This window comes from Rhea americana, unplaced genomic scaffold (assembly GCF_003343005.1).
Source record: "Rhea americana isolate MKP2758 unplaced genomic scaffold, rheAme1 scaffold_161, whole genome shotgun sequence".
NCBI classification, from domain to species: domain Eukaryota; kingdom Metazoa; phylum Chordata; class Aves; order Rheiformes; family Rheidae; genus Rhea; species Rhea americana.
Window position 1 is genome coordinate 1,937,219 of NW_028185717.1, and position 16,058 is coordinate 1,953,276.

General features: G+C 36.3%; 1 protein-coding gene across 7 annotated transcripts in view; it reads left to right on the forward strand.

Moving 5' to 3' along the window:
- The window catches only part of NEDD4L (NEDD4 like E3 ubiquitin protein ligase), a 161,684-nt gene extending 146,107 nt beyond the window's left edge, over positions 1-15,577 (forward strand). For all 7 annotated transcript variants that reach the window (XM_085300180.1, XM_085300181.1, XM_085300182.1 and 4 more), the window contains 9 exons: positions 479-549; positions 2,549-2,644; positions 7,013-7,086; positions 9,758-9,818; positions 10,226-10,285; positions 10,809-10,916; positions 12,091-12,187; positions 13,382-13,454; positions 14,127-15,577. In XM_085300180.1, coding sequence (XP_085156306.1) covers positions 479-549; positions 2,549-2,644; positions 7,013-7,086; positions 9,758-9,818; positions 10,226-10,285; positions 10,809-10,916; positions 12,091-12,187; positions 13,382-13,454; positions 14,127-14,229 — 743 coding nt within the window. In that variant the 3' untranslated portion in view covers positions 14,230-15,577. The remainder of the gene's footprint in view (positions 1-478; positions 550-2,548; positions 2,645-7,012; positions 7,087-9,757; positions 9,819-10,225; positions 10,286-10,808; positions 10,917-12,090; positions 12,188-13,381; positions 13,455-14,126) is intronic.
- Positions 15,578-16,058: the final 481 nt, after the last annotated feature.

The following is a 16,058-nucleotide window of genomic DNA, read 5'->3' on the forward strand; positions in this document are numbered from 1 at the left end:
TACAGGTTACTTTCATCTGTAAAATTCTTAMAGGTTGAGAAAAGAAGATTTTTGCTTAGCTTTGAAATCCCAGAATAAGCAAGCAAACAGACTTTATAAACTCATTGTATTTTATTTAGAGGCAACGCAGCTCCACAGCAGATGTTCACAGTGGTGCTTTCCTAGCACCGCCTTGGAGAGAAGAATGGCAATTTTAAATGGTACTCCAATGTACTTCGAGCTCCATTCGCCACCTTTAACATCTCTCTACCTTAAAGCTCTAACATCACTTAAATTGGCGTGATTCTGTAGTTGGGAAACTGGGCCTTCTGYGCCTAAATAAAAAATGAGACTGCTGTGTTAACTCGGGCAGTTACAGTGCTGTTACTGGCAGGTGATTTCTTTCCTGTGGGCAGGCTGAGGACTACAGTAGTGTATTATCCTTTATGTAAGGAGGAAATGCAGAACAGTGGGTGTAATGCTCATCCCTCTATTTTAGGCTTCTTCATCAGACCTTTTTACAAGATGATGCTGGGGAAACCAATAACTCTGAAAGACATGGAATCAGTGGTAAGATAACACTTAAACCTTATCAGCATTAGCAGTTCTGTGAAGTTTTTCTCTGGGGAGATTTAGAAAAGCTAACAATTCCAGGAAGCTGCATGGTGGAAAACRTAAGGTTAGAGTTGCAAGAACTTGAGAAAGATACCTATTTATTTTTTTAAGACAGTTTTTCCTGACTAGGACAACAGTTTCAGGACCAGTATGCTAACAGTGGTTAGGGATGAAGAAGAGGAGAGATGAGTAAGAAACACAACATAAGTTGCTAATTACACTTTCAGATTTTCCACTGTGTCAGCTCGCTCCCTGTTATAAGCAGCACCATGGATGGTTTCTACCACTTTCTGGTTGGTTTATACCATGGGAGCAGGCAGAGGTGATGCCAGGGCTTAGTTCTGACCTGGAGAATGAGGGATGTCACCTACAGTGCTGGAAGAGGAAARTGTTCCCAAATGAAGAATAGTTTTCTCCAAAACATACTTTGAGTACAGCACAGATTATGCCATTAKTTATGCTTCAGTTTGGTTCTCTGCACTTTCTCCACCTCACTCCTTCAGCATGAATTACTATCAAGTACTTGGGAGTTCAGAGCTCCCTGGGGGAGAAACAAATTGTTTTACCAGGTAGGAATCTCTAACTTTGTACTGTAAAATAACGGACCAAGATAAATAGGGTCAATCCCGCAGATYCCAGTCTAGACACATGTACTCGTGCCAGTACTGTACCAGTATGTGTATAATGTGCCAGACTATACATTTTAGATATATACAACAGCTAAATACAATTGGTTTCCATCAAGTTAGCAGAATGATACTATTTTTGTCTTTTTGACCTGTTGAGACCTGTCCACTTTTTCCTCTGCTGTTGACTTTGTAGAACCTTAGAGCTGTTACTTTTTTCCCACTTCCAACATCCTCCTCTCTTCCGTCATTACACAAAATAGTTTATCTGGACAAGAACGCCCAAGACAGCCTCCACAGTGTCTGTGTGGCAGGACTTGGACGTGAGCCTGACCACGCACCTCTTGTGCTCCCCTGAGACCTCCCTCACCAAGACTCGGGTGGCTCAACCCCAGCGCAGAAGCAGAACTGCAGCGGGGCGGGTGGCTTGTGTTCAGTGCAGACTTAAACCCAAGCTTATAGGGTGTGTATCCAGGGAGACCTTAGAGTTAGATTCAGGCCCTCAGAATCAAGCTCTGTCTGTTATTCTTGCAACTAGCTGGGAACCTTTTCCTCTCATAATTCTTAGCTTTGCAATAGTTTTTTGGTATTGTCAAAAGTATGCTTGATAAAAGGAGAATAAAACACCGTTGATTCTTGCTGAAGTTTTAGATTTTGACAGGTTTTCAATCACTGACATAAACACTGCTTCAGCTGCTTAAATTTCTCCTCCATCTCCCACTCTCTGTGTCATAATCACTAAATTTTGGCACGTCATTCTTTTATCAAAGCATACATGAGTAAATAATTTAATTTATTTTGAAATCAGACTTGTAATTGTTATGGCTCTTTTGCTTGGAAATGTTTATTCATAGCTACATGTACAATTTTTCCTTTCTTGGCTCAGTCTTTAATTATGAACCTAATACAAGATGAAGATACAACCCTTTCAGGAAAGGAGCGGGTATCTTGAATTATTCATGTAATAAAGTAGTCTATAAATTTTGTTAAAAGAATGTATGTTTTTATCTGAGAATATATTTGCTACCCAATTATTGCACACTGCAATGTACATATAAACCAAACATATAGGTAGATTCTGATTTACAGTATTGTATAAGTAGATGATTCCAAGCCAGTTGAGACAAGTTACATAAAAAAAAAATACAATGTCTAAGAAAAATGCAAATGAATAAAGGTTACTGTAGCTGTGCAGATAAGTGAGTTCTCATCCTTCCAATCCCTTTGGAGGTCTAGTTTTAGACTTTTTTTTACTTGTTTATTTTAAAATTAAATTGTGCCTTGAATCTCCACATTTATAAGCATTGTGTAATCGTAATCTGCTGTAGGATAGTGAATACTACAACTCCTTGAAGTGGATCCTGGAAAATGACCCTACAGAGTTGGATCTCATGTTTTGCATAGATGAGGAAAACTTTGGACAGGTACGTGAAAGTTATCCAAAAATCTGTACTTCCATCTTACTGTTGGTTGCTGGCAAAAAGTAGTTAAACACTGAACAGTGTCTCCTGGTTTGTGACCGCGATCAGAACCGCTGATGGTTACTGGTCGCAATGGGCAGGCTTTAAGACCTAGCCCAGCTTCCTTCATGAGCTACCTGCAGCTGCAGATAATAGAGAAGGAAATTACGTTCTTGCCAGTCAGCAATACCACATCTTTCTGAAAAGCAGTGCTTCAAGCTGACTAAAATACTCACAACAATGGGTAATAAAGAAGGTGTTACACAGTTTTTATTAGAAAGCAGGCTCAAACTGGGACAATTTGGGGTTCTGTAGGTTGAAGATACTCTGGAAGGAAAAGGTAAGTAAGTGCTAGATTTACAGTCAGTGAAGTGATTTGTTTGGTCTTTTATATTATACAATCAGTGGATACAACAAAAACAAGTATGCGTATTTTAAAAAGGTGTGCAATCTATGGATAATTCTCTCTGTTACAATCTGAAAGTGTTGCATACACATTTAAAAATGGAGAAATTAGTAGATGACTATGATTTATCATAGTTCATTTTATCAGTAGAAGCTGTAGCAACAGCTGCAGTTTGTCCTGGGCTTACACAGTCTTCACAGATAATAGTATTTCAACCAAGCTTCAGGGATGTGTATCAGTTTCTGGATGGAAATAACTTGGGTACAAATGAATGTCCCATGAATAGGTATACATATAAAATTCTATTTGAGGACCAATATCATCAATCATAGTTTGTTTTACATCAGCTTAGTTGTTGGTTGGGGGAGGGGGTTACTTTTTTTTTCTAGCTGTGGAGCTGTACCATTTTGTGATGAATGCGTGCATTTAATGACAAAGCATACTGTATTTTGTATAATACTGAGAATTTATAATAYCTAGATGAGTTTCTTATGTTAATTTGTTTATAAGCATTTACGTCCTCTTTTTTTTTTTTACTGTCTTCAATCTGTGTTTAACTCTCAGGCCTAGATCTTTTGACTCCAAGTCCTAGTCTCTGTATTGAGGGCCACAGTGTGTTTTTTAAGCTAGGCTGCAAAATTTCAAAACATAAGCACACAGCATACTGTCAAGAACATTCTAATCCATTTCTCAATGCTTACTACCTTTTTCCTACATTAACATGGAAACTAATAGAAAATACATGAAAATTACATGTACTTTCTGTTACATGTTACATGGAAAATAACATGAACAATAAAGTCACAGGAAGAAAAGTTCGTCTGGAAATCTTCTGGATTGTTTGTTGGTTAATTTTTATTATTTTCTATAATGATTTGACTTCAAATTATTCATAGTGAATTGTCTTTTATTGCCAGCTTTCAGTTTTGCTGGCAGAAGTTTGCTCTCTGACTTCGGGTCAGTCAACTTGCTTAAAATGTTTCTTGCTCTTTTAACAGTTTAAAATTTTTTAAAATTTTCTTACTGTTGGCAAATTTAATCTTAATTTATAATAGATCCATATAGTTTCAAAAATGTTAATCTTTTAGACTTCATTCTTTAGCAGTTCAGCTCTGTATAAGCAATGAGTAGATCCTTACTACAGAGTGACACATCATAATAATAAAAAAGAAAAAATTGCAGACATATCTAGAGTGTCTATTCTTCCACTTTCAGGGAAGCTTTACAAACTGTCTTTATAAACCACTATAGGTTGAGACTCCCTGATTTATTTCTTAGTCTACCTTATCATTAAATCTTTCTAAGCATTGCTCTAATGGGATTTATAATTTCTTCTGTCTTGAACATAGTATGTGTGGGTTGTTTTTAACACTCCCATGATACATACTCCCATGAAGTATAATAACAGTTCATGAGGCAATCTTTCTTTGTCCTCTTCAGAGAAATAGATTGTTTGGGGGAAATAAATGCATCAAAAAGTGTCTTGGTTACTGTTTTCAACATTTCTTCTCACCTTCTTACCCCTAGACTCCTCCTTCATAATATGACAGGAATCTCTAAATTTTGGAGATTAAAGTCTCTGTTAATCTAGGAATCCACAAAATGGATTAATCCTTTGTTAATATAGGAACCACAAAATGCTCCAGCAGCAGCACTACTTTGATTATGCCAAAGTTCAAGGTGGAGGGATCTCTGGTGCATAAAGGACTTCATGTGTGCTCATTCAGTGCACATCTTAAGAACAGAAATGTTAGTCGTGTTCTAATTATTTTAATGTAGATTTCAGGGGCTGAGCTGGTAACAGTCTTCCTGTATCTCAGAGGGACATGACAGTTTTAGCTAGCTTTACAGCAGTAGTGATGAATGAATTTTCCGTTCTCTTAACTAACTCCTATTTTAACTTACATGTAAGCTCGCTGATTTACAAATTCCAGTAGTAGTAGATACAATAGAGGTAATCTGGTGAGATGGAAAATTGGCATGTAACAGATTTTTCCCAGAAAAAGCCTGAAGAAGCCCAGTAGTACAAGGATAGGATCTGATAAAGAAAGGAGAACTCTGTCTAGCTAGAGGCATCTTCTCAGTCACAATGCAGATAAGAGGTTTTCCAGCAATTCAGAAGTTGTATTGAGTAGACGGTACTTGCCATATTCTACAGCATCAGCTTCTGCATGTGCCACTGGCTGCTGCCAGCATTCTGGGAACTACTAGGAGTTGAGAGATCTTTACTTGCTTCATTTGCCTTATCTGCAGCTGAAACTACTAACACTGGATAGAACTGTTTCAGAGACTGAACTGCTTCCACAAGGACATGGGAACAAAAAGACTGAGATGTCTGCATTGCTGTTAGTTTCTGTTTGTCTTTATGCTTCATTTATTACCCAAACATCTCATGGAATTAGGAAAAAAAATCTAATGAAGCTTTTCTTGTTATTACCCTTCCTTTCTTAATAACCAACAATAGGATTTTGATAGTTCTTATTATTCACTGAGAAGTTACATACAAACAAATATGCAGTAGGTACTTTAAATTGTACAGGATGGAGAGCATTCTTCAAAAAGTAGAGCAAGGAAAGGTATTTGTCTGTTATCTTAATGGCTCTGAAATATTACTTGTCATTTCTTAAAAACATCATATCCTCCAGTGGGCAGAAAGAAACAAGAGCCAAAAATCCTTCTGCCATCTGTGTGCCATCATATCTGTAATCTTAATAGCTTTATTCTATTTAATCTTGAAAGTACAGCAACCCTTTTACTTCTTAGTTCTGGACTATCATCTCTGATCTTTGTGGAACTACAAAACTATGTATGTTTAAGAGGTGTGCAGGTTCCACATTAATAGCTTTTTCTTAATAGTATAGTCCTTTATTTTTTTCCACACAATAGCAGGGATATTTATCTAAATAGTTCTGTTTTTCTGTTTGTTGAAGTATTCAGCATTAATCCAGTCCCGGAAAGAGCTTTCATAGAATCATAGACTCAGTAAGGTTGGAAGGGACCTCTGGAGATCATCWAGTCCCCACCTTCTTCTTTGACAGCTCCATTTATTAGTTGATGAGTTTAATGTCCTACCTTTGGCCAACCATAACATCCAATTTAATCATGCCAAGATTAGTAATGGCTTGAAAACGGCTTTGCTGAATTGGAGTGCATAGTCACATGTTGGTTACTGCTAGCAGAACCCTGCTTTCGAACTGATGGCGCAAGCTGAACGCAACACAGCTGCAACATAAAAACAACAAAGTAGTTGATTTTCCTGTTCTCCTCCCCAAATAAACATTCTGCATTCGAAATGAAACGGGAATCAAATCTTGTGCCTGCGCTATACGTTAACACCAGAATCTGCATTCAGAAAAATGTTTCTTCATAGCTGTTGCTATGGAGCATATGGTTTGATAGCTCTTTTGTGTGTGCACAAAAAAACCCGCCAACTTCCATGGTTGCCATGGCTTTCATGGTACCTATCCAGCATTAATTCTGTTGAATTCTTGTTGATAGATTACTTTCTTCAGAAATTAATGTATTGTTTGAAATTGCTGTACTTTCTTGTGAACTGTAATGAAGCTGGGTTTTTTTTTCAGTCTTACACTCTATGGTGACCAATCTATAAGATTTTGCCATTTTTATAATCTGTATTTTCATTACCAAAATGAACGTGCTGTTAAGGACTAAAAGTTTGGTATTCAATGGTTTGTCTGTTCACTAGCTAATGAGTATGATACAGAATTCATTCTTATGAGTGATCATAGAATAATCTGTCCTTAATGATGCCGTCTTTAGATGTGGAATATTTTGACATCTCTAGCTCTTATAGCATAAAAATATTGAGATACTACTTTTAAAACACCACTCAAGAATAGTGGATTTCATGAGAATGAGTCTGAAATAACGTCATGTATTTTGTTTCTTTCTCTTTTAAAATACAGACGTATCAAGTTGACTTGAAGCCAAATGGGTCAGAAATCATGGTAACAAATGAAAACAAAAGGGAATACATTGAGTACGTATATCTTTATGGAGTTTATCCAGAGCGTAATAAAGCACAGTAGTGTTCATCTTAGAATGTAAACTACCATACATAAACTGCCATAGTTATTGCAGTGTGCAGCACAACGAATCATGAGTGAAAAGACAAGCCTTCATTAACATAGTTTGTTTACATACTAATGCTTAACAATTTTAAATGTTAGTGCTCATTGTTCTATAAATTACACTAATGGAGGTAGAGCATAACATGCAATGTGAAACATACAGTATTTTTTTGAYGTATTGTCATGAGGAAAAGTCAAGAAGGGGTGGAATTGCTCTGAATGAATCACTCTAGACTCCCTTTATAGTTGACGAAAAGAAATGGCACATCTTGGATGCTATAATTATAATGTTAAAATAGATATACAATTTCAGTGAATTTCACATCTTTTACTGTCTACTGACTAACTGCCTAGGGCAACTCGCTCCGCTTTGTAAACCTCGAGTGTAGTGGAGAATTTCCACCAYGGGATTTGCAGTTTTGCATGATGGACTGCAAGGTTACAGTATACAAATGGAGTCCAGATCTGAACACTAAACTGTCTAAAGAGAAAGAATGGAAAGAGGATAACAATTTATCAAATTGACATTTGCTTGCCATTTTGATTGTCATTCACAGAGGGGCTCAGGAGATCTATACCTATTTAAGTATTTTTCTGCTAAAAGAAAAACTGTATACTTGTTTGTGAATCTCATTTACAGTGTTGTATTACATGACCTGACTGTAATGGGGGAGTAGTAAGAATTTTCTGCTTTTATGAATTCTTTTTTACTATTACTTTGATGGGAAGGAGTATGTTTATGCTGTCAAATTTTTAGTTTTTCAGGCATATCAGTTGCATTTGCAGGTGCAAAATATTAGACATCATAAATATTTCTCACTCCGTCATCTCAATACAGTGCAGTAAAGAACAGCTCTTTGAAATTTGTGGTTCAAGAGGCGTAACTGAATTACATGTAGATACTTCTTGYATGTTTTACAACTTTCAAATCAACAGTTTTGTTTGCATTCTCTCATTTGGAAATGACTTATGTAAATCAAAATTCATCATAGAATTTTTCCCTGGAATCCCCTTATGATAGCACTATGCTAATTGGTATACTTAAAAAAACAAAACAAAAAACTACAGGGGTAGTCACACGTGTAAATTTACTTTTGTTTCTTTGTCTTCACGTAACACACAAATGGTGCATTCTTGTGTGTAGTTAGTATATGTTGTATAGCGTGGATGCAGAGTGAAGAATCATTGTCTAACAGAAAATTCTGTATTTCATTTACCTTTTTAATTTGTAATAATTATTGCATGAAAGATTGAAAACATAAACTGACTAGCTACTAATTAAAAATACATTTTATACTATTTCTTTAAGGATTGTGAGTGACCATCAAATAACACTATCCAATGCTGTAATGCCATTTTTGAACATTACAGTTCGCATGTACACTGTCCAGTATAAGAACAAAAATAGAATAAATTAAATGAACAGTTTGTTTTTTCTGAAATCACTTACATAGTCGGGAAACATGCTTCTCCAAAGTGTGTCCCAGAGCTCCCAAGATCCCAAAGCTGCTTTCTTGAATGGCCATTTTTCCATCATCTTTCTCTGCTAAGTACACAGACTAGGTTCATGATTTTGGTACCAGTGCCACTATAAAAAATTGGCCAAATTTAAACAGGCTGGTTTTGTTTAATTTTAGGCTTCCTCAACTTTTCTGCCTACTAGAATATAAAATATTCAATTCAACAAATACTTGCTGCCATTTTTAATAAGCATTTCCTCAAAGTGATGAGCAAACATTATTATTGTAATATTCATACACATTAGGATGCAATTTGCTTGAGTAGGAAAATAATTTGATTTCTAAAGCATTAATCTAGAACCTGTAAGATATTTATGCAGTGGGTGATTAGCACTGAAACACAAGCAGTTTCTGTTGATACTGCAGTGTTTATTCATCTATGTATCTTTTTATTGACAGACTGTTAAATGTAATTCTAACTGTCTCCAAATTTGGCAGACTTCATTGGACATTGTTAGTTACCTAGAGCTTTGAGGGAATAAAATGTCTAGTTATTTAGGTATCTAATATTAACAGTAAATACAAAATCCAGGGTCTAAATTACAGCCTTACTTAGAARTGAAGAATTTCTAGGCTATTTCAGTCCACAAGCAAGTCATTTTACCATGTTGATCTTTGAATTAATATCCACAGGAACAAAAAGATTAATGGCATGTCATCTGCTAGTGTTACATCAAATATTCTTAGTGATAAAGAAAGGTCATATCTAAAAGAAAGTTGAATTATATGTGCAGAGTTTTAATGTCACATGCTAAAGTAAAAATATTCATTACTAAATTCTTTATACTAATCAGTAACTTTTTTTCAACAATCTGAAAAGTCATGCAAAATAAATTTGAACAGTTAATAAAAGGCTATTCATTTTCATGTTTCTCAGACAGGAAAACTTCTGCAGGAATTGAGGGATTTTTCCCTTCCCAAGTTCTGTTTATGCAACAGCCAAGTATGAGGGGAGATAACTGGAGCTTTAAATGAGAAACTGAAAATAATTAGGGTAGTTAAAATCTCTAAACATTTTGTTTTCAATCTTCTAATGAATGTGTTTGTGTCTGTACTCCAGCCTCGTCATCCAGTGGAGATTTGTAAATAGAGTTCAAAAACAAATGAATGCTTTTTTGGAGGTAAGGTTCTTTTAGCTGCTGCTCTTCACACAAAAAAACTTTTAAGTATATGGACTTTTTTGGAGAGTCCAGAGTTACGTTTTTGGTTTTGKTTTTTTTTTTAATGCAGACTTGTTATACATTTGTGTCTGAATTGAGGGAGTGGGGAGCTTCGTATCATTGCACGAGCTCCATAATACTTACGCTTTACGGTTTCACATTTTTCTCTTCATATGGTTATTCTCTTTCAAGTTTAAATTACTTGAGCTTGAAATCATGTTAGTAATTAGTTTTTAAATTAGAGATTCATAATACTTTCACAACTGTATATTTCATTTACTTACCTTCCCTGAAGTCAAAGATCTTGTTAAATAAAAATTTCATTTTACATTGTATGAGAATTTTAACTTTGCTTTGCTTTCTTTTAGGGATTCACAGAACTTCTTCCCATTGATCTGATAAAAATTTTTGATGAAAATGAGCTAGAGGTGAGTATGTTTAATTGAGTTCTAGAAACAATAGTTCAGTAATGCTTATTACAAGTAGATGCATTATATTCTAGATTCACTAAATTGTAAATGAATTGGGTGGCAAAGATGCTTTTACTTACAGTGGAAAATGAGGATTTTTTTCCTCTAATTAATGAATCTATTAAATAGAAAGCACAACAAATATTGATTATTCAGTGAGGCAGTTCAGTATGTATAAAGTATCTTGCTGAATTAAGGCCATTATGCCTACATTGGCCATATGTGTTTTGAGCAAAATGCTACAAAAGATGCTGTCACATGAATTACACGTAATACTTACATTGTACAACCTTTCTCCAGTAAGGTGAAACCTTCTTTGAGAATTTTCCTGAAGAGAAGCCCAACTGTCCTTTGTTTGCAGCACTTAGCTGTTTAAAAGAGCAGACAACGAGGGAGAGGTTAACAGGTTTTTCTGTTAGCATGCACAGGAGAACACAAAACCATCTTCAATTAATATCCTAACGATTGCTTCCATATATAGYTACTGATGTGTGGCCTTGGAGATGTTGATGTTAATGACTGGAGACAACACACAATCTACAAAAACGGTTACTGTCCAAATCATCCTGTTATCCAGTGGTTCTGGAAGGTAATGCTGTTTACTGAATTTGACTTCTAGTATTTCTGAAAGCCAGAGAAACCTTACTGTGTTGTGGAGTTTGTTATGAAATCTGTTTTCTTCATGAGAACTRCTGAAAAGTTATGTTTTTATATGCAGGAAATGACAGCAGTGGTACCCGTTAGAGACTATACTAGAAAAAGAACCAAGCTAGGAAGTCTGGATCTTTGCTTTCTTCTAAAGTGTCTTGAAATATTTTTATAAGAAGCATATATTCACAAAAAAACTATTAAAATATTTTTTTCACACAATAGCAATAGATTTTTACTTTTCAAAGGGGTGGCTGTTTTTCTTAAAATGATGAGAATCTTGCTGCTTAGTACATACATTTCTGGGTTTCTTACATTATTTTCATGATTATCGTATAAATGAAGAATATGTTCTTGTACTAGCAATCGCCATGCTACAATAGCATGAATTATAGCACTGAATATATCATATCATATCACATCACATCATATCACTGAATAGCACTGGAACAGATTGCCCAGAGAGATTGTGGAGTCTCCTTCTCGGGAGATACTCAAAACCTGCCTGGACGTGATCATGTCTAACATACTCTGGGTGACCCTGCTTGAGCAGGGAGGTTAGACTAGATCTCCAGAGGTCCCTTCCAACCTCAACCCTTCTGTGATTCTGTGAATTTTCACTAATCCAAATAGTCAGATGGTCCCAAAAGTTTTGACTCTGAGGTCCTCATATAGTATAACACTGATCTGTGTTTTTTTGAACTTTTGGATTGCTGTTGTCTGATCCTCGAGGTATTTCTATCTTCTCCATTTCTCTACTCTCTCTGCTAGGCATGTTTATAAATGTAACGTATCCGTTGTGCACCATTCATCCTGGCAGATAAGAATTACTGATTGTGCAAAGGAAACACACCTCGCAGAGAGGAATCACATCCCTAGTGCCCAGCTGCTGCAGTGCAATGTCTCTTGTTTTGTTTCATCCCAATGGCAATAGGAAAAGGATGCTCCTTATTTAACCACAGAAAACCTGGCATGCTACACATAGACATATGACTTTGAAATATGTCAAAGTCTTGCATTCGGATGCAAAAAAATAATTTACTTTTTTTAAAAAACAATGGCATCTACAGCTATATTAGTGAAAAGGCAGTGACCGTGTATCTGTTTGTCAATAGGCTGTTTTACTTATGGATGCTGAAAAACGGATTCGATTACTGCAATTTGTTACTGGGACGTCACGCGTGCCTATGAATGGATTTGCTGAACTTTATGGTGAGCTTATTTCCATCGCACAGATTATTTTTAGTTCTGGAATGGCTGCAGGAACAGACTCACAACGTATCAAGGAAAAAACCTAGGCACTACTGAAGTAGAGTAATAGACCCCAACTTAAGCTTTCTCCTTCCTGAAGCCATGAACAGTGGAGAAWTTGGGGGGCACCTAAAGAGGGAGTATAGTTTGGACACCACAGGTATTTGCAAGACATTTTTGTTGCCCAGGAATGGATCAGCTTCCACTAAGCAAATTTTGACAGTCAGAAGGAATACTATTCATGGCATATTGCATTAGGAAGAGTGTTGCCAGCAGGTCGAGGGAGGTGATCCTGCCCCTCTMCTCAGYCCTGGGGAGGCCTCATCTGGAGCACTGTGTCCAGTTCTGGGCTGCCCAGTCCAAGAGAGACATGGAGCTACTGGAGAGAGTCCAGCACAGGGCTACGAGGATGATCAGAGGGCTGGAGCACCTGCCCTAGGAGGAAAGACTGCRAGAGCTGGGCCTCTTCAGCCTGGGGAAGGGAAGGCTGAGGGGGGATCTGATCAATGTGTACAAGTACCTGAAGGGAGGGTGTCAAGGGGACAGGCACAAACTCTTYTCAGTTGTCCCATGTGACAGGACAAGAGGAAGTGGGCAGAAATTGAAGCACAGGAAGTTCTGCCTGAATATGAGGAGGAATTTCTTCCCTGTGAGAGTGACGGAGCACTGGCCCAGGTTGCCCAGAGAGGTTGTGGAGTCTCCTTCTCTGGAGATATTCAAAGCCCACCTGGATGCAACCCTGTCTGACATGCTGTAGGTGACCCTGCTTGAGCAGGGAGGTTGGACTAGATGATCTCCAGAGGTCCCTGCCAACCTTACTGATTCTATGATTCTATGTTATGAGGAAGAGGAGGTTGTGTTTTTATCTAAACACATTAATGTTTCAATGTTAATGTCTGAGCTTATGTCTTTGGAGTTTTACAGCATTTCTATGCAAAGGTAACTCAAAGAACTTAACAAACTAATTGGATGTGGAAATAAATAACAATATTTCTSTGTGCTTTAATGTAATTTTGACTTCAGGGAGTTTGTACCAATTTATTTGTGTTAACTGAAAATATAGCCTATATATGCAGACATTTAATTCTGAAAATAACACTTAGTCTGTGTAGTGTCCAGTAATCTACATTTCGTATGTTTTTCATTTTCAACCAGGTTCAAATGGTCCTCAGCTGTTTACAATAGAGCAATGGGGAAGTCCTGATAAACTGCCCAGAGCTCACACATGGTAAGTCATAAAGGCAAAAAATCAGAACCTTTTACTCTCATCATGTTCCCTTTCTCATTTCCAGTGATTTTTCTCCTCTTCCTGGTAAGTGCGTTCAGTAAATTCTGAAAAGTCTGGCTGAACAAAGCATAGCTGTAGAATGGTGGTCTTTCCTTAAAAAACACCATTCTGTAGAATAAAAACCTTTATTAAGGAAAAAAAAGGTTCCAAAACCAACCCACTCTTTTCAGTTTTCAATTACTTTTAGATTTTACAGGACCTTTTCAAAAGCTTCTTTTAGATCTTTATTCCTATTCTTTTTCTCCTCCACAGGGTAGAAAGTCTATCCTGTAAATTCAGAACATCTCTGCCGAGTCTTTGACAACATTTCAGCTTTGTCAGAAGGCTATTTCCTATCAACTGAATATGCTTTTTCTTTTTTTCTTTTCTAAGCAGATTTTGACAAATTCCCACAATCATTTCTGAAAAGAAAGATGGGAAATGGTTATTTATGAAAACCCGTTTTGAAAACAAGCATTTAGCTAGGTTTGCAACGGACACTATGGGAGATAGCCCCCATTTGGGCATTAAGATATAACTCCATTAAGGCCTCCAAGTTATTCAACCTTCTCTATTTCTTTAAAATTATGTACTTTTTTATTATTAAATTATTCTTTTCCTTCTAAATTTCAGCTTTAATCGCCTAGACTTACCTCTTTATGAATCTTTTGAAGATTTACGAGAGAAGCTACTTATGGCAGTTGAAAATGCTCAAGGATTTGAAGGAGTGGATTAAAACAGTTACTTTTTTCTTTTTCCCCCCTTCAAGCAAGTTCTGCTTGCACTTTTGCATTTGCCCAACGGACTCGGAGTGACTTTGGCAGAACAGTTGCACAATGTTGGTTCATGGAGCAAACACTTCAACAGTGCAGTTGCCTAAATTCAGAAGTTTGAACTATAATCTGTGGATTGTTCTGACATTTCCACAGCAAAGTACCAACTGGTTAACATGTACTCTGATTACATTTCAGCAAGACTTGTTCTATTTATGTTGTGCCTCTGTAGGCAAAGCCCTTAATAAATATTTTACATAATTTCTAATGACAATGAATGGAATTAATCATTTTACAGGTATAGTATTACAACTCATGTTTACTTTTTAATTGATTTAGACATTTTCAGATTTTATTTCATTACAATTACATTACTTGGAAAAATGAGCATTTTTCTTACCTTAATTTCATACCGGACTTGATGCCAGTGTCATTTTTTCAAAGCATATTTTGAGCCACGTGTTCCCAAACTGTTAAAGAAAATAAGAGAAAGCTATGTTGGAAGTTTTCTGTTCATGGGCTGTATCAAGAGCAACTCTTAAAAACCTTTTCACTGACCACATAAATATTTTTCTCTGTCCAGAAGAAGTAAGGATTGGATGTTGCTTTTTTTGTATAGATCAATAGAATAGTTAAAAGTCAAGAGAGAATCATAACATAGCATGCCAAATCTCATGTTCAATAAAGAAATTGCCTCATTATTCCTTGGTAATACTGATATGTACTATAAAACATTTTGGAGTAGGGTTGGCATTAATGATTTTAGGAAAATATGCTTAACCCTCTCATTATCTTTGTACAGTGATTCTTTTATTCCTCTTTACTGTTTGCAATGGAGGCATTTTGAATGGACCCTGACACTGCGTGATTTGGCACTATAGAAAACAGATCTGTTTTGTCTCCTATTTGTATGCATTTGCTAATGATAACTAAATAACTGTTTTTTTGTTTGTTTCTAACTGCACCAACTCTAAAGGCACTTTATGTAACACATGGAAGTCATATCTGTTTTTTATCATAAACATTAATGTGATTATATTCCTTCTCACTGCACATGTCTTTCTGGTGCAATATCTATCAATTGTGAATTTGGCTGCTGCTGATGTATAAAAGAAAAAAACAGATGTAGAGCTGAGCCTGCCGACATGTTCTCACCAATTGTTTATGTGATTTATTTTTTACTTAATCACAAAGATTTATTTAATATACACTGCTATCTAATCAATTTTGTTACTATGACATGTTGCATGCTTAAACTATAACGTCTGAGTTGCATCTGTTGTGTGATGGATTAAAAGTAAAAGATTTGCATTTGGTCCACTGAAGTTAAATGGTTAYGATACTACCAGGAGTAGTTGAGGATATGGCTTTAGCAATTTGATTATGTTCTGTTTTGTAAGTTTTGCCCACATACCTACTATGTATAGGGTCCCCTCCACCCACCCCCGCCCAAGAATCCATTTAGTGCTTACCAAGCAAGATAGCATATGCCAAAACAGAAAATTTCACCTCATATTCAACAGCTTTGTTACCTTCTCTTTTCTCACCACGTGACACCCACCAGCAAGTGATGTACTGCTGATAGTGAGTGGCAGTCCTTGATGGCAGAAAATTTAATATGTAATTACTTAAGCTACAAAGGCTACCAGAAGAAAACTTAATGGTGGTAACATTCAGCGAATGTTTGTGTCTTAGCAAAAACTTTGAAGAGCTAATAGGTAAATGGAGAAGTTCTTTTGAACACAGGTTAGGATTCATTTTTTATGAAATGTGTTTTCTGACATTCCTTTCT